The 18,328-nt window shown below is 43.1% G+C and overlaps 2 protein-coding genes across 9 annotated transcripts in view; one reads left to right on the top strand and one right to left on the bottom strand.

The window, feature by feature from the left end:
- Positions 1-6,663, bottom strand: part of SLC30A4 (solute carrier family 30 member 4) — a 35,275-nt gene extending 28,612 nt beyond the window's left edge. Inside the window, exons 1-2 of one of the 3 annotated variants that reach the window (XM_042942132.1) lie at positions 6,619-6,663; positions 5,568-6,072 (exon numbers count right to left, since the gene is read on the bottom strand). In XM_042942132.1, the coding sequence (XP_042798066.1) occupies positions 5,568-5,958 (391 nt within the window). In that variant the 5' untranslated portion in view covers positions 5,959-6,072; positions 6,619-6,663. The other 2 variants (XM_042942131.1, XM_042942133.1) reach the window with 2 other exon arrangements.
- BLOC1S6 (biogenesis of lysosomal organelles complex 1 subunit 6) overlaps positions 1-18,328 on the top strand; it is a 136,370-nt gene that overhangs the window by 41,283 nt on the left and 76,759 nt on the right. The window lies entirely within an intron of this gene.

The raw sequence follows: 18,328 nt of genomic DNA, 5'->3' as shown, positions 1-18,328 counted from the left end.
ATCAAATGGGGTTAGAGCTCCTAAAAAGCCCAATCCCAAAGAACTAGCATTATTGGATCTGTCTGGTAGTTCCCTGGAAGCCACACTAGCAAGGCTGTTTTCACTGGACTTGACTTGGGGATCTGCCCTATGCAAACCCTAAGGAAGGTTTGTCAAAAACAATCACAGGGAATTGTTCAACACTGCAGCTGCCTGAGGCAACAGATAACAAAGTGTTCCCTGTATTCTGAAATTTCACAATGATACGCCTTGGTGTGGGTTTATTTTCACCCAACTTGCTGGGTTTTTGTTGACTGTTTTAATCTGGAAATGTACACCCTTCAGTTCTGGAGAAATTTCTTAAACTATATTGTTGGTAATTTCTTTTCTTCTGCTTTCTCTATTCCTCAAACTCCTATTACTTGGAGTTTGGATTGATACACTAATTTTCTTATGTTTTTTTCTCTTTTTGCTCTACTCTCTAAGAGATTACCTTAATTCATCTTCTCTTCTAACTTTTATGAAGTTTAAAAATTTTGTTTTTATTGTTGAAAAGCTCTTTACCCTGATTTTCTTTTTTACAACAGCTCATTTTTTTCTAATCTTTTTTTTTTTTTAAGTTTGTTTTGAGAGACAGTGAAAGTGGGGTAGGGGTAGGGAGAGGGGGGTACTTAGGATCGCAAGTGGGCTCTGTGCTGACAGCAGAGAGCCTGATGTGGGGTTCAAACACATGATTGTGAGATTGTAACCTGATCAGAAGTCAGACGCTCAACCAACAGAGCCACCCAGCTGCCGTAGCCTATTCTTGTTGATAAATAATCTATTTCTCTGGATAGGAATTATATTATTATATCCGACTGGCTCTTAAACAGGGTTTAACTAGCTTCCTTAGTCTTCCTCTTTACCCACACTCCTAGGGGTATCTGGTGCAAACAATTCTGGGCCTACTGAGGCTTCTGAAGTGCAGTAGTTAGTTCTCAGTATGGTCCCTAGATCAGCAGTATCAGCATCCCCTGGGAACTTGTTAGAAAAGCAAATTCTCAGGCCCTATCCCAGACCTACGAAATTAGAAACTCTCCCCCAGCAATTTGTGTTTTATTTAATAAATTCTCTAGGTGTGGGGCACCTGGGTGGCTCAGTTGGTTAAGTGTCCAATTCTTGATTTCAGTTCAGGTCACGATCTTATGGGCCCTGCATCAGGTTCCACGCTGTCCGCGTAGAGCCTGCTTGGAATTCTGTCTCTCCTTCTCTCTCTGCCTCTCCTCAACTCGTGCTGTCTCTATATACATAAATAAATAAACAAACTTACAAATAAATTCTCTAGGTATTTCTGATGAATTCTGATGAATTAGGTTGCTTCTTGGCTGTCCCCAACTGCTTGCTTAGGAGCTGGCTTCCTAGGGTCTATTAAGTCAGTTACTTCTTTCATCCATCTCTAGTTTCCCAAATTTATCTTGTCTCTACTTTTCCCAATCTTTGTGGATATACATACACATACACATATGGATGGATATACGGTTTTTTGTGTGTGTGTATTTAAAATTCCCTTTATTATAGTTTAAGAGAGGCTTCAGGAGAAAATACATTTAGATACATGAGTTCATTTGCTATCTTTATCTGGAAGTCTGTTTGCATTCATTCATTCAAGCTTTTTCACTCCCAATAAAAATGCAGTTGTTAATCAATAACCATTACTAAATCCAAAGGATATTTTAGTTCTCATCTTATTAGACCTTTCAGCAGCTTCAACTTATTTCCACTTGGAAATACTCTATTTTCTGAGATTCTGGAATACCTGTTTGTCTTTTGCCTGACTTCCAAAGTTGGAGTTCCCCAAAACCTGGGTTTTCTAGGTGGTTTTTCACATTCTGATGGCATTACACACTGTATCTCTTAACTTGACCTCTCTTCTGGACTACTGACTCATATGTAACAGCTCACTAGACATATTTACTTGGCTATTTTACATACAATTGATAATTAACATGTCTGAAACAACCCTTGAGCCGATGCCTATATCCTGCTCTGTATTTCCTCCCTGCTTCATACATGACATACATTTCCCTACACTCAGATGCTTAAATGAGAAACTTCAGAATCATTCCTGATGCTGCTTTCCCATTAATCCCCATATCTAAACCATTAGTAAGTTTTGTTAATGTTACCTCTAGAATGATTCTCAACCAGTTCATTTTTCTCCATCCACACTAATCCAAGCCATAATCATTTCTTGTCTGGACCCCTGCAATAGTTTACTTGCTTCCATTTTTGCACTCTCCAATCCATCTCCACATAAGAGCCACAACAGTATTTTAAAAAGATAAATCCCATCATGTCATTCTCCATTTAAAAGGCTCCACTGGCTTTTCGTTGTACTTATAATTAAAAACTGCACTCTTGGGGCACCTGAGTGGCTCAGTCGGTAAAGCTTCTGACTTCAGCTCGGGTCATGATCTCGCGACTCGTGAGTTCAAGCCCCGCATCGGGCTCTGTGCTGACAGCTCAGAGCCTGGAGCCTGCTTCTGATACTGTCTCCCTCTCTCTGCTCCTCCCCTGTTCACTCTCTCTTTCTCTCAAAATTGAATAAACTTAAAAAAAAAACCAAACTGCACTCTTAACATGGTCTATCAGAACCAACCTGACCGGGGCGCCTGGGTGGCTCAGTCGGTTAAGCGTCCGACTTCAGCTCAGGTCACGATCTCATGGTCCGTGAGTTCAAGCCCCGCGTCGGGATCTGGGCTGATGATGGCCCAGAGCCTGGAGCCTGCTTCCGATTCTGTGTCTCCCTCTCTCTCTGACCCTCCCCTGTTCATGCTCTGCCTCTCTCTGTCTCAAAAATAAATAAACGTTAAAAAAAAAAATTAAAAAAAAAAAAAAATAAAGTATGGATAGCTTTAAAAAAAAAAAAAAAAAAAAAAAAGAACCAACCTGACCTGGCGCTCCTGTCTCTTTTCCTTTTTTCTTACTATATTCGAGCCAAACTTGCCTTCTTTTTAGGTCCTTTTAAAAAATTGGAGGCTTTTAGGACCTTTGTACATGCTGTTCTCTTCACTTGGAAAACTCCTCTACTCCTTTTGCTTGGATAACTCCTACCATTCTTTTTTTTTGGTTTAACTATATATGGCTCATACATAAACTATGTCCCCTTGGTTACAATATCTTATACTACCTAATTTTTTTTCTTCATAACACTTAAGTCCATATGAATTTTAAATTTACTTATGTATTTAATATCTGTGCCCTATATTAGACTAAGTGCTTCAAACAGTAGGGATTATAATAGTTTTGTCTGCATTGCATACCACAATACATAATACAGTGCCTGGCACAGAGTTAAGTACTCAAAAAATACTTGCTGAATGAAAGAAGAATAGACCTGTCTAAAGTCTCAGAGCAAATTAGTGCAATGCCAAGATTCAAAATCAAGTCTTCTCTTTCAGATCTTTAAATTACTTCATTTTTTAAATTATTCCATACTTCCTATATAAGATACGTTATTTCTAAGTGTTTTTGATACACTTTAATAAATGCTCTACTATATACAATTTAACTCTACCTAATATTCTGCATATTTGTTAATGCTTATCCTAAGTACTAGCATTTCTGTATTAACAAAAGATTTTTCTATTTGAAAATAAATATTTGAAAGAAAATACTTATTGTGGCTTTCACAAAACCACATTTACCAAATAACAGATTTTAAAAATGGTATGTCAGAACAATTTTATCTTAATTTTTACTTAGGTAAAATAATTTTAAGGGGGAAAATTGTGATTAATGTGACTTTAATTTCAAATATTAAATATTAACTTCAAGAATCACTAAGTCTGACTGACTCAACTTTCTAGCTGTGTGAATTTGGGCAAGTCATTGAATCTTAGTCTGCTGAGGCCATGCCTTATCAGCTACAGCTTAACTCCTTTTAATTTCTTTACAGCTTAAGCATTTATAATTCTCTAACACAATAAAAATTAATTCAACACAAATTTATTGAGTGTCAACTCTGTGCCAGTCATTGTTTTAGGTGCTGAGAACGCAGCTTACATTTCAGCAGAAGAGAGATATTAAACAAGTGAATATACAAACAAGATAATCTCATGCTTTGGGCTTTTAAAGTTGGGGACAGAACAGGAGAGAGGAGATGTTTACTTTAGTCAGTCAGAAAAGGTCTCTCAGAGGTATCTTTTGGAGTAAGATATGAATGTCAAGACACCAGTCAAGAGAAGATTTGGGAAAAGCCACTCAAGGTTAAGCAGTGTTTTTCAAAATGCAAGCCCTGATCTATTTTGTGGAACACGAAATCAATTAAGTGGGCTGGGGGGATAACTGAAAAAATATTAGAATGCATCACAAGAAATAAGACTTTTGCCTTAATTATACATATATATGCTATATGTGTGTGTGTGTGTGTGTGTGTGTGTGTGTGTGTACGTACATACATGCCTACATATGTATGCATGCATGCCCACCCGGGCACAGTGTTAAGTGTATTTCTTACTATATAGTGAGATCAAAAAAGTTTAAGAGCCACTGAGGTATAGGGATCAGCTAGTTTGAAGGCCTTAGGGACAGTAAAGAGCTTTGTAAGTCATAGGGACAAAGAAGGCCAGCATGGCTGAAGTGAGGACTGGGGAGGAGGTATAAAATGAGGTAGGAAATGTATATAATTTTCCCACATATAACCTCCAGCCAGCATCTTAATCTGGACTGCCACCTCTATTCTCATCATGGGTCCTCGTTAAGAAACATGGCAGAACATTGCTTTTATGTCACTTTGTAAACTGTCACTAAGAGAAGTTAGCAATTACACTAATGTGACTGTGAAATTAATCTCTAAGAATGTATTTTATAGTGAGAATGTATTACTTGAGTAATTAAAAAGTGAAAAAACCAAGTTCATAAACCCTGGGGGAGCCGTCTGTTTCCTTTCAGATCCTCACTATAATGAAAAACTTTAAAGGTTAGTAGTACCTAATTCTGAAAATCTCTTGGCTATAAATACAAAAGGAAAGTATGAAGAGACCCCTGAAGTCAAATGCAGACCAAAAAAAAAAAAAAAAAAAGAGACCGGGACTGTAGATGTGGCTCTTTCACTAACCAGCTAAGTGTCCTCACAACTTATTTAAACCTCTTTTGGGCCCTCAGATTCCTTAAGTGTGAAAAAGAAAGTAAAGCAGGTGTTCAGTAAGGTCATTTCATACCTTCATAATTTTATGATTCTAAGTTATTCTAGGTCATTTACTATTTTTAAAGGTTGCAAAAATTAACCTGGCCATTATTATTTTTAAAAATTTTTTTAAAGAGGAAGTTAAATGATATACGATGAAGCTCATGTCCTTAGCTTTACAGTAGATGTCACGGTGTTTGGAGAACTGGAAGAAAATGTCAGTTATCTCTGAAAGTTTATGTTGTACTTAGGTTGATCTGCACTTTGGAACCGTGTGGCCTTTCCATATCACCAGATCGGTATACTGATAAATAACAAACTTCCTGAAAAGAACGTTTAAACCTCAAATCCTGTGTAGCTAAAGCTTGACAACAACCCTCCGGACAAGGTAAATGGAAAGTGAGTTGGCCACACAACTCACCTACAAGTTCTCCAATCATGAAAAGCAAGTAAAGAACGGCAGCAATGGTCAACCTGGTTTTCACCTTTCTCTGCTTCAGTAACTCTCGCTGTCTGCTGCAGTTGTCACAGGGGTCCACCTTCAGACTCAGCTGACTGTTGGTCAAAGGGAAGTCCTGGTCCAGTAAGGAATCATCGTCGGCCTGGAGGGCCGGGTGCGCCCCGTTAACAGGCCTTTCTGGGATTTCAGAACCATCATCGGCCACCACAACTCGAAGTTTGTTAAAGCGAGAAAGCCCCTCGTCCCCCACCTCGTCCGAGAAGTCAAAGGCGCTGGTGTCATTTAAAAACAGCGGCGCATCATCATTCCGTAGCAGAGATTTGAGACGCTTCCACGCGCCGGATCCGGCCATGGCAGAGGCTGAGCGGCCGCGGCGCGGAATGGCTCGGTGCAGGCGGCCGGCCGGCAGCTCCTACTTCACCGGAGAGCCAGTTCCCGATGGCACTGCCGCGCGTCCCTCCCCATCCTGTGGAACACGAAACACGCTATAAATTAAAGGCGCCCCAATACTGCCCACAAGTTCCGAAGCCCGGGGCGGCAAGGGGCGCCAGGCCGGCCCGGAGGCTCCGGGGCTCCGCGAGGGGGCGGCGCATCTACCTGGGGCGCTGCCGCGGGGCCGCCGCTCATCTCCCCGCCCCCGGCCGGCCGGCTCGGCGGGGCCGACTCGCGCAGCTCGGCCCGGGGCCGGGCGGGGAGCGGGGCCGTCCTCGCGCCTGCCGCGCCCGCAACTCCAGGCCGGCTTCCCGAGTCTGACAGGTTCGGGGCCGGCCGCCGGGGACCGCCGCCTCTCCCCGCCCTGCGCGAGGCCGCGCGCGTGCGCCGCAGCGGCCGCAGGCGAGGAGCGCGAAGGAGGGGTCCGCACGAGCCCACGCAGGCCCGCGGCGCAGGGCTGCGGCGCCCGCAAAGGGGCGGGGCAGGGGCTCGTGCCGCATCCAGTCCTCCGCCTCCCGCCCGTTGCCCCAGTCTCGGCTGCGGAGCCCCGCGCGCCCGGCTCTGCCCGAGGGGCACTCACAGGGAAGCCCCAGTCTCTGGTGCCGCACTGTCGCCTCCCCAGGCGGAGAGGCGCTAGCGGATGGAGCCGGGGCCTGCGGTCCAAGTGGGTAGATTCGAAAGGTCCCGCCCGCCTGGGGCTGGGCGTTGCTGCGGGAGGTCGCTCCACCCTAGAGGGCCTCAGGAATCTCGGGGCAGGATCTCGGTTGCGGATCCTGGGCAGAAAACGAATTTGTGCTTTCTTGCTAAGTGAGCAACTATGCAGCTTTCTTTCTTCGAGTTGCTGCTTCTCTGGCAAGTTGACAAAATTTGCTGCACGGGTGAGAGGGCAAGCAAAGCTTATGGTCAGCAGTTCTATGGCCTGCTTTATATTTACTATTGCTTTTCAGCAAGTATGTGTTATCCTGTGTGTTCGCTTAGTGTCCCTTCTCCCTCCATATAACATAGACTAAACCCAAGCAGAAAATCTAGTAGGGGTGTTCGTTTTGGCCTTTGGTTCTGTTAACAACCACAAATTTAAAAGAAGTTCTGAGAAGCAGTTTCTGATTTAGATTTAAGTTTTGGGGCGTCTGGGTGTGGCTCAGTCAGTTAAGCGTCTGACTTCAGCTCAGCTCATGATCTCCCGGATGATCTCGTGGTTCCTGGGTTCCAGCCCTGCTTAGGGCTCTGTGCTGACAGCTGAGCCTGGAGCCTGCTTCAGGTTCTGTGACTCCCTCTGTCTCTGCCCATCCCCTGCTCACACTCATGCTCTCTTTCTCTCTCTCTCTCTCTCTCTCTCAAAAATAAATATCTAAAAAAAAATTTTTTTTAAAGATTTAACTTTTAATAGTAACATGGAGGGGTGCCTGGGCGGCTCAGTGGGTTAAGCCTGACTTCAGCTCACGTCATGAGCTTGGTTGGAGTTTCAGACCGTGTTGGACTGTGTGCTGACAGCTCTGAGCCTGGAGCTGCTTTGGATTCTGTGTCTCCCTCTCTCTGCCCCTCCTGCTCATGCTCTGTCCCTCTGTCTCACTCTCTCTCTCTCTCAAATAAATAAACTTTAAAAAATAATAGCAGAATAGAATGGCAATAGGCCTCCCCACTCCTCTTCTCCCTTGAAAGTCTAAGAGATTCTTAATCCAGAGCCCTTGAATGGGTTTTAGGGGCTTCTGGAAGCCTTAAATTCATGTGCAAAATATTGTGGCTTATATGGGTTTTCTTGAGTCAAGTCCCCTAGCTTTCATCATGTTCTAAATGGGTTTAAGACTCAAGTAAGATTTAAAACAGCAACACTGTCAGGAGAACTCATAGATCAACCCCCTAGCTTCCACTCAGAGTTGACTTGTAGTGCAAACTCCTCTATTTATCCTGTGTTAATGGATGTCATATTTGGATAGTAGTCTACATGGATTGCCAAATTTCAAGTTACAAAATCTGCAATAAAAGTCACATGGAACATCATTTTCCTCTGAAGACTTAGAACGCACTTTCGAATCTTGCATGCCTTTGATGCAAGAGCACCAACTGCCTTTGAACTCCCCAGCAATCCTTTCACTTTTGAATGCCCACCATATCCCCACAGAGCTGCAGCCATGGGAGTCAGGTTAGGAAACCTGGATCAGAGATCCTATGGTTCCCAAGACCCGGGAGGGAAGTCTTGCCTAGGAAATTATTCAATAATCAGGGCCCTCAGTTCATTATCAGCTGAAGGGAGAGTGCTTAGTGAGTAGAGCTTTCCTAACCCCAAATACCTTAATCCATCCAATTTCGGAGTAGGTTAGTGGTTTTTCATTTGTTATACTGCTTGAAATTCTGCTAATGAGAAAGATAAATGAACAAAGCAACTATGTCAGGAGTGTGATTGCTCTCTCTTTAGTATGAGTTCTTCAAATAGGATTCCATCCGATGAAAGGGGATAGATGTTTTCAAGGAAAGTTGAGGCAGGAGCATGGATTGTTTTGGGTACTTACGGTAAGCTTTGTTGGGAAGGGGTGCAGTTCTGCGTCCCCATTTATTTTTACTATTTTGTATCGCTGGGTATCTGGACAGAGTGATGGGTGGATAACAAAAACTATATAGTGATTTTAATGTATGTTCACAAATTCAGATACTTGTCCCATCCAGAGGTAGAGCTTAATCTCCCTCCCAGTGAATGTGAGCTGCTCTTATTGAATAGCATAATGGCTTACAAGGAATAGAATGTGACATAAGTGACAGTAGATGACTTAAAAGACTAGGTCATTAGAGGCACTGTAGTTGCCTGCTTGTTCTCTCTTGGATCACTTGCACTGGGAGAAGCCAGAGTTACCATGTCACGAGGAACTCAAGCAGCCCCAAGGAAAGGCCCATGTGATGAGATTGGAGACCTCCTGCCAGCAGCGATGTGAATGAGCCGGATTGGAAGCAGGTCCTCCACCCTAGTTAAACCTTCAGATGTTTGTAGCCCAGGAGATGTTGACTGAAACCCCATGAGAGATCCTGAGCAGAAGCTCCCATCTAAGCCACTCCCAGATGACCCACAGAGACTGAGATAATAATGTTCATTGTTTTAGTATGGTAAGTTTGGGGATAATTCGTTACACAGCAATAGATAATGAATATACTCAATCTCAACTTTGCTCTGTACCAGGAAAGACACTTTTCTTATTCTTTTATCACGCGCGCCCTTGTTCCTAGGCCTGTCCTTGGGCTAGTGGCATGATTTCTATCACTGAACTTTAAAATGGGCTAAATAAATAGACTTCTGTGAATAGTCTTGGAATCTGCAACCTTATTTCTATGTATTCAGAATTTATAACAACAGACAAATGAACTTTTGAAAAGTAATCCATTTATAATCTGGGTACTGCCTGCAATTCAGCTAGCTATTGCTCACCATGCCATTCTTTTATAAGAGACTTAATACTTCTTTCCAGTTGAAGAACTTTTTTGCATGGGCAAATAGAAAAAGTTGCCAACCATTTATCCTATTTCTTACCCAGGTAACTCCTAACACACAAACTGTTTAGGTAATACCAGAAGTCTGACATTTGCAAGACACACACTCCAGCAGTCAACGAGAATAGCCCCCAAATATCCTTCGTCAAAACCTGTTTTGTGGCCCAGATATCTCTTGGGACAAATGACAATGCTGAAAATAATACCACAGCTAACATTTACTTGGGGCTTGTTTATGCACCAAGCACCTCTGCAGGGGACCTGATTTCCATTAGAGGGGAAGTTAAGAATTCAAAGCATGGGTCTTAAAGTCTGACCGTATTTGTATCCTGGTTTCACCATTTAGTTATATCGTCTCTGGAAAACTAACCAATCTGTGCTTCAATTTTCTTACATATAAAATGGGGATGATAAGAGTACCCACTTCACAAGGCTGTGGTGAGGATTCAATGAGATGATGCATGTAAAGCATGTAAAACATAGCATATGTAGTTTCTAGCACATAGTAAGTGCTCAATCGATGACAGCTCATATTTTTTTAAGTAGATGAAGACGTGGAGTCTCAGGGAAGTGAAGTAAATTGACTGGAGTCATGCAGCTAAAAAACAGAGCAGGAGTTCAATTCCAGATCAGTTTGGTTTCAGAGCTCAAGCTCTCAAACACTAGCCTGCACTGTCCTCTCAGTTTCACACACAAATGGAATGATGTGCAGAAAAGCACCTAGACTCCTTCAGGTGTGCTGGGAGAAATCCCTGTTCCATATATCAAAGACTTGCCAGCACCTTGAGACTTCAACATCACCCTGTGAAATCCTTCTTGGAAAGGAAAGGAAAAAAGTGGAAAAGTGTTTAAAAATCGAGGTATGGGGAAAGGTGCCACTTACTTGACAGGCTCACATGTTGCATATTCCCAACCTGAGAATTCCTTTCTCCATTGGAATAGATGATTGTAGAACATTTCCAAAGGATGCATTTGGAATGTGACTCCTTATCTTTTTCAGGAGGGGTTGAAAGCTATCAGATACAAATGGACAAGGGCTAGTGATGTGATACACAACTATGGAGAGTATAATAATTTCTTCTTTCTATGGAGTGCTATGCTAACAGAGTGGCTGGAGAGTCAGTTAAACCCCTCCTCCAGGGGAAGAGAAGGATGCAAAGTAGGTAAGAGAATTGCCCAAGGACAGGCAAGTTGCCTTCTTGGACAGTGAGTAGATAAAGGAGAGGGTCTCTGGGCCACACCCATGTATCTGTCAGGAAAACCAACCTGTGAGCTAAAACACTCAATCAAGTTCATTGTTTTCATACCTTTGTTTTGTCTTTCCTTACTTTTTAAAGGAAATGTACCTGTGAATTTCTCTAACCATATCTGGCTAAAATTAGAGGGAATAGGAGCTGGGATGGGTTTAAGACATAAGCACACCTGCCCTGGAGTCTGGAGGTAACAGCTTGAAGGTGAGGGTGGAACGCTGATTTTGGACATGCTTTAGGAATCCATCACAGACAAGAGAAGTTCCTTCAGCCTCTAATTTTGCCATCCTTTCACAGTGATCCCCAGCACCATACTGTTGCTGAACTCATTTTCTTGGCTGTAAAAGTGGAAAATAGTATTTGTCCTACCTCTGTCACAGGAACACTGTAAGAATCCAATGAAATTTTGCATGTGAAAACATTCCCTTACTTACTTTACTAGAGAGAGCTATTAAAAACCATACCATCTGGGGCACCTGGGTGCCTCAGTCAGTTAAGCATCTGCTCTGGATTTTGGCTCAGGTCATGATCTTGTGGTTCATGGGATCGAGCCCTCCATTGGGTTCGACACTCACAGCGTCAAACCTGCTTGGGATTTTCTTCCTCTCTCTCTCTCTCTGCCTCTCCCTAGTTCGTGCTCTCTCTCAAAATAAATAAACATTAAAAAAAGAAAGAAAGAAAAAAGAAAGAAAGAAAAAAAATATTTTAATCATAGTTCATTCATAACTTTAAATTCCCCTCTAAAAAACATTTGTATTTCTTGAAACTGATGTTTAATTTCTAAGAAATTCTTAGTGGTGAGATTAATCTGTCTCATACTGATTGGAGATGATTAAAACACTAATACTCAGTTTATACTTATAGTAGACTTATTTCAGAGAACATTATAACATTTATGAATTAAACCAAGACAGAGAAGCAAATGCGGACAAAGTGACTCTTGTGACCTCTTAGAACTGGTGGCTTTAAACAATGAAGGCCATTGTATAAAAACTCCCTCCCAGGGTTATTGTGAGGATTAATTAGATTAAAATCTGCAAAGTGCTTTGAGTTTTTCCCAGAATTCCTTTACAAATAAAGATGGCATTAATTATTTTTTTATATGGATCTTCCCAGAATCAAATGTAACAAATTCACCTGTTGTTTAACTTGTACTCCCTGAAGCAAAAAACCCAAGACCAAGCCAACCTAAATGACCTCTAATGGTTTTAAAATGACTATAGATAGGAGCATGCTTGAATGAGCAGAAGTTAGTACCCTAATCACAAAGATCTTGGTGTATGTTTTACATGACCGGGTAATGCCTCATAATCACTATGCCATATGGTAATTAGGTATAAATTACTGTAATTATTACAGCTGTTTTATACTGATCAACCAAGTTTTACTCTCCTCTTTGTTATTTATATTTTACTAACTCACATTCTACTCACTTACAAATAGGCTTTAAGGCAGTCTTCCCATTAGTAGGCCTTCCTCACCTCAAAATACTAGAAAGGATGAGAATGAGAGTTTTTCCTGATACTAGATACTGTCTAATCCATTGTATGCACAGAAACAAATAGACACAGACAAAAGACAGGTGTCTTAACAACCAACTCTCCAGCAGCTGAGGTTCCTTGGGAACCCTTCTCAGTTTCCCAGTCTCTGATCTTAATCCTGTTCCCAGTGACCCACCCAGCCCGCGCTGTGAGCTTCCCTCCTACACCCCAAGAAGGAGCTACTCTGAATATTCTGAGTGTGGGTGTGGGGCAACCCATTTGGGTGGAGGCCTGTGATGTGGGTGGTGAAAGAATTCACCCTGGGCAGAACAAAGGAGATAGAAGTTTATTAAATACACCGCAAGGGAGCTACAGGCAGGACAGCAAAGGAGAGACTGTTTGGTAGGGGGCTGTGGGTGGGGGGGTGGGGTGTAGTTAAGGGGGGAAGGTGGGGAGGTATGAGAATGTGTGGAATTTTGGTACCTTTTTTTGGTACCTGTGCCCCATTGTAAGTAGCTCAGTTGTCAACTAGGTCTTAAGGCTATTTTGAGGCGGGTCACCTAATGGGCCTATTTGCATTTAGCCTGGTGGTCACTGTGGGCCCTTTTACCTTACTGAGGTTTCCATTGCTCAGGCATGTTGCCTAAAAGCTGCCTCTACAGTGGGCTTAAGGTAGCAGAAACTCTGGAGCAGGTCCAGGTGAAGTCTGGGGAACAGTAGGGTAAGAAGCCCATTGTAAATGAGGAACCGGTCTGGCAGGCAACCAGCTGTCCTGATTTACTCGGGATGGAGGGTATTTCCAAGACCTGAGACCACAGTTTACTGGGATGAGTTTACCTTGTAGCAAGAATAGATTCTGTAACCGTGATATTGCTGGGCAGGGAGAGTATCTTACCTGGGCAAGACACCTTGTTCCTGTTGGGTCCTGCAGCACACTGGGCTGGGTGTTCTCAGGGAATTCTCAGGATGTGACTCCTGTTACAGTGAAATGGAAGAGGTCAAAGGTGTCTGAGAGGGAGGCCAACCACCTCAGATAGGACCCCCAAGGTACCATGACCCTGTTAGAGCCGCGGAGATCCCAAGTCAGTTCTGTAACTTTGCAGGTGTGGAACTCTGCCTGAGGGTGAGGCTGGGGAAGTCAGTGTACGCCAGACTGCCCCAAGAGACTGAGTAAATTACTGTGTGGTTGATTGCTTAATTATCCTGGGGTTCAACTCTCTTACTGCCCTGGATGCCCTCTTCACAGGACCAGTGAATATGAGAAACCAAGTTACCTTACAGCTAGAACAAAGGTGGCTGGGGGGTTTCAGTGACATCATTTACAGGCCTCATGGCCTCTCCTGGCCTTTTGTGTTCCTTTTTCCCTGCTGGGGTGTTCTTCTTCCTTCTCAGTGTCTGGCTAACTGCCATTCAGCTTTCAAACCCAATGGATTCTGCCCAATTTTCCTCCTTCTTTCCCTCTTTCCTCCTCTCCTTCCCTTCTTTCTTCCCTCCCTTTTGTTTTTAAACTTAAAAAAGTTTATTTTTGAGAGAGAGTGCACATACACACACATGTGCATGAGTGGGGGAGGGGCAGAGAGAGAGGGGCACAGAGGACCTGAAGCAGGCAGCACTGACAGCAGAGAGCCGGATGTGGGGCTCAAACTGGCAGATGGCAAGATCATGACCTGAGCCAAAGTTGGACACTTAACCAACTGAGCCACTCAGGTGCCCTTCCTTCCCTTTCCTCTTTCCTTCTTCTCTTTCTTTCTTCCCTTCCACAAATGTTATTTGAGTATTTATCATATGCCAGTCACTAAAGTAGACACTGGAGCTATAGAATTGGATAAGACAAAGTCTAGATGATAACCCACCCCTGATTAGTCCTGTGTATACAGCATAAATTCTAATTCTTTATTACTAATTCCCCCCCCCCCCCAGATTCCATGCAGACTGTTGATATCTATATATAACTTTCGAGCGAAAGTGAAAATAATATAGCCTTTCTTCTTGGTTCAATTTTAGTTTAGTCTTTCTGAAATCATTCCCCAGGCCCCCATCTGGTAAAGTCTTCAGATAACCACCTCCATCCATGGCGTGCTGATTTTTATCACTTAGTATTACTGTTACTGCCTTTAGTTCTCCCAGTTGTGCTTAGTTCTGAGTTGTGACCTCGCAGCTCAGAGCCCTGTCTTCATTTTATAAATAGTCGGGATATTTTTATCCCAAAGTGCATTACTTTGCACTTGTTCCCACTAAAGCTCACTTGTCAGTTGTCTGACCACAGAGTCAGATTTATAGGCTCTTCTGACTAGCCCAAGGATTGGCAAACTTTTTCTATAAAGGGCCAGATAAGAAATAATTTCCGGTTTGCAGCAATACCTTGGTGCTGGTCGAATTTGCTCATTTCTGCCCTTGTGAAAGCAGCCGTAGGTGATAATAAGCAAATGAGTATGGCTATGTTCCCATAAAACACTGGACACTGAAATGTGAATTTCGTATACTTTTCACCTGCCACAAAATATTAGTCTTCTTTTGATTTTGTTCAACCATTTAAAAATGGAGAAGCCATTCTTAGCTCAAGGGATGCACAAAAATAGGTGTAGGCTGGATTTGGCTTGTGGGCTGTAGTTTGCTGGCCATGATCTAGACTCATCACTAGTTAGAAGTGTTGTTCGAGATTTCACTGCTCATTCCCTCCTCCTGATCACTTATACACATAAGTGATATACATCGTAATTGCAGTTGCCTTATATGGCATGGTTTTTTTTCAGCACTCCTTTACCTACTCAATTCTAGATAAAGTCTAGAGCCACTCTCCCCCATGGCATCCATCCCACCCCAAGTCTAGACAAGTCCATTTGTTACATATGCTCATGTCTCACTTTGTAAATTTATCTTCATTAGTGGCATTATTTGACTAGTGGCTGCTTCTCACTCCCTTGTTAGGCTTTATGCTCCATGAGACTGGGGGCTGTCTATCTTTGCTCATATCTCCTGCACCTGACCCTGTGCCTGGCACGCAGTAGGTGCTCAATAAAGCATTTGTTGAACAGAGGAACCAGATCCACAGCAGACCTCAGCTTATTGGCTGGGCATTGTTGTCTATAATAGCTCCCTCCCCTTACTAGCAGAGAGACCTTGAATTTTAAGATCTCTTTGAGCTTCAGTTTCCTTCTCTGTCAAATGGAGACAATAGTTACTATCAGTGGGTTGTGGTGACTTAAATGAGAAGATGTAACTGGCACATGGCTTGCTCTAGTCACTGTTAGATTAATGTTAGTCTCCTTCCCCACTTCCTCTCATTGCTGTCAACTCTATGGTTGTCTGATGTCCAACTACCACTTGCTCAGATATCCCAAGTGCATAGGACTCCACCTGCCTGAAGAGAACTGCACTGTTTCCTTTGAGAAACCCAGAATTAGAAATATGATGAGTACACCCTTCATATATCTGCTGCCTTTCTAAGACCTGTCACTTGGGCCCTCTAGTTCCCTCCCCTGGCTGGAATCAACAGGCTGCACCCATTGTTTTTGCTTCCTTATGTTTGCTTATGTTTGCTTAGTTCCTTATGGCCTCACAAAACATTCCAATCTTATGTGACTTTTATTTCAGCCTCTCCTTTGGAAATCTGTCAAAGGTTTTTTAAGGTGTTAAGGTAGAAAATATAAAGCATTTCCCTTTTACCTACACACTATTTACTTCCTCAAAAATTAAGTAAATTAATTTTTCTTTTTACAGATACCATTTGACCATCTTTGTCTAAAGTTAACTTTAAGTGTTTACCATGCCTATTTCACAAATAAACCATAACTTCCTAGGTTCTCTCCAGAGATTTCTTAATGATAATAATTATCATGTCATAAAAATTACAAGATTTTGAGCCCAAAATGTGTTAAGCACTGTGCTAGGAACTTTAATTAAATACATCATTTAATTTAATCCTTATAACAGCCTTGCATAGTGGATACTATTATCCCCATTTTATACATGGGATAAATGAAATTTTTTTTGAGAGAGAGTGTGTGTGTGTATGAGAGCAGAGTAGGGGGAGGGGCAGGAACACAAGAGAGAGAGAGACAGAGAGAGAGAGAGAGAGAGAGAGAGAGAGACTCTCAAGCAGACTGTATGCCCAGCACAGAGCCCCATGCGGGGCTCTGTCCCATGGCCCTGAGATCATGACCCGAGCCAGATTCAACAGCCGGATACTTAACCTACTGAACTACGCAGGCACCCAAGGATAAATGAAGTCTTTTAAATAATTTATTGAAAGCCACGTTATTAGAAGATGGTGGACTCAAGGTTTGCATTCAGGTTTCCCCCAGCCCAGTGCCCATCATCTTTCCATCCTGACATTTTCTTCCCTTCTTATGCTTGGTAGCTGGTGGTGCTGGGAAGGGCACGTGTATCACATTTTCACTCTTGTAACCTCCCGAGTGAACAGCCAGCTATGATGACTAGTTGCCCATTTTGGCTAATGGATCCTCAGTGTCATAGCAAAGTTCCATCAGAACTCATGTGGGTTTTAAAGTATTACCCTTTCGCTTAAAACCACTCATCATCCATCCATCCAACCAATATGTCTATTTTTTTAAGTTTGTTTGTTTGTTTGTTTTTGAGAGAGAGAGAGCAAGCAGGAGGGGCAGAGAGAGAGGGAGACAGAACCTCAAGCAGGCTCCCCACCATTGGCACAGAGTCGGATGTGGGGCTTGAACTAGACACTTAACCTACTGAGCCACCCAGGTGCCCCTAACCAATATTTCTCAACAGGCTATCTCACTCCGTTTGGGCTGCTATAACAAAATACCACAGGCTGGGTGTCATAGAAACAGCAGAAATCTACTTCTCACAGTTCTGGAGGCTTAGAAGTCCTAGATCAAGGGGCACCTGGGTGGCTCAGTCAGTTGACCATCTGACTCCTGGTTTCAGCTCAGGTCATGACCTCACAGTTCGTGGGTTCAAGCCCCATGTCAGGCTCTATGCTGACAGTGCAGAGCCTGCTTGGGATTCTCTCTCTCTGCCCCTCCCCTGCTTGCTCTCTCTCTCTCTCTCTCTCTCTCTCTCTCTCAAAATAAATAAATAAACAAACAAAAAAAAGTCCAAGATGAAGGCACTAGCAGGGTCATCTTCTGGTGAGGACCCTCTTCCCGATTCATAGCCATTGCTTTTTCACTGTGTCCTCACAGAGTAGGAAGGGTAGGGAGGTCTGTGGGACCTCCTTTGTAAGAACATGAATCCCATTCATGAGGGCTCCATCCTTGTGTCGTAATCACCTCCCAAAGTCTCCATCATCTTCTAACATCATCACTTCGGCATTAGGATTCCAACTGGTGACTTTTGGGGGACACACACATTCAGATCATAGCAGAGATTGTATACCAGACACTGTGCTATGTGTTGAATGTGTCTTAGGCCAAAGAAATGTGTCTTTAGTGCTTAAAATTAGTTTAAAATGAAGACATTGGGGGTGGGGGGTGCACCTGGGTGGCTCAGTCGTTCAAGCTTCTGAGTCTTGATTTCGGCTCAAGTCATGATCTCACAGTTTGTGAAGTTGAGCCCTGTGTCAGGCTCTGCACTGACAGCGTGGGGCTGCTTGGAATTCTCTTCCCTCTCTCTGCCCCTCCCCCACTTACACACATGTGCGCACTTTTTCTCTCTCTCTCTCAAATAAAATTAAAGAAAGAAAGAAAGAAATAATAAAATTAAGGCACTGGGTAGTTAATAAAAGAGGCATCTGGAGAGGAGGGAAGATGGAGAGAAAGGATGGGAAAGAGAAGAACTGCCTATGAAATCACTGCCTTGGGGACCCATGGGTCAGGAGGAGGTCAGTGGGTATGGCGAGGAAGGCAAGGGAAGATTAATGAGATTCTCACACACCAGGATAGAAGTGATAAGGTGGAACCAGCAGAATTTCGCTCTGGCATGACATACTGCCTCTGTTAGTGTGGTTTATGGTTTTCGGGTCCCTTTCCAACAGCCAGTACTTTCCTAGCTCTCTGACGTTCTTGTTTTCTCTTTCCCAAGCCAGCATAGATGATACCTTTGCATTGGTGTTCTCTGTCTGGGTAGAATCCCCATTTATCTTGATGGCCTACCAGAATTGCTG

Source organism: Panthera leo, chromosome B3 (assembly GCF_018350215.1).
Source record: "Panthera leo isolate Ple1 chromosome B3, P.leo_Ple1_pat1.1, whole genome shotgun sequence".
Taxonomy (NCBI): domain Eukaryota; kingdom Metazoa; phylum Chordata; class Mammalia; order Carnivora; family Felidae; genus Panthera; species Panthera leo.
The sequence above is the reverse complement of the archived record's forward strand: the minus strand, read 5'-3'. Positions and strand labels throughout refer to the sequence as shown.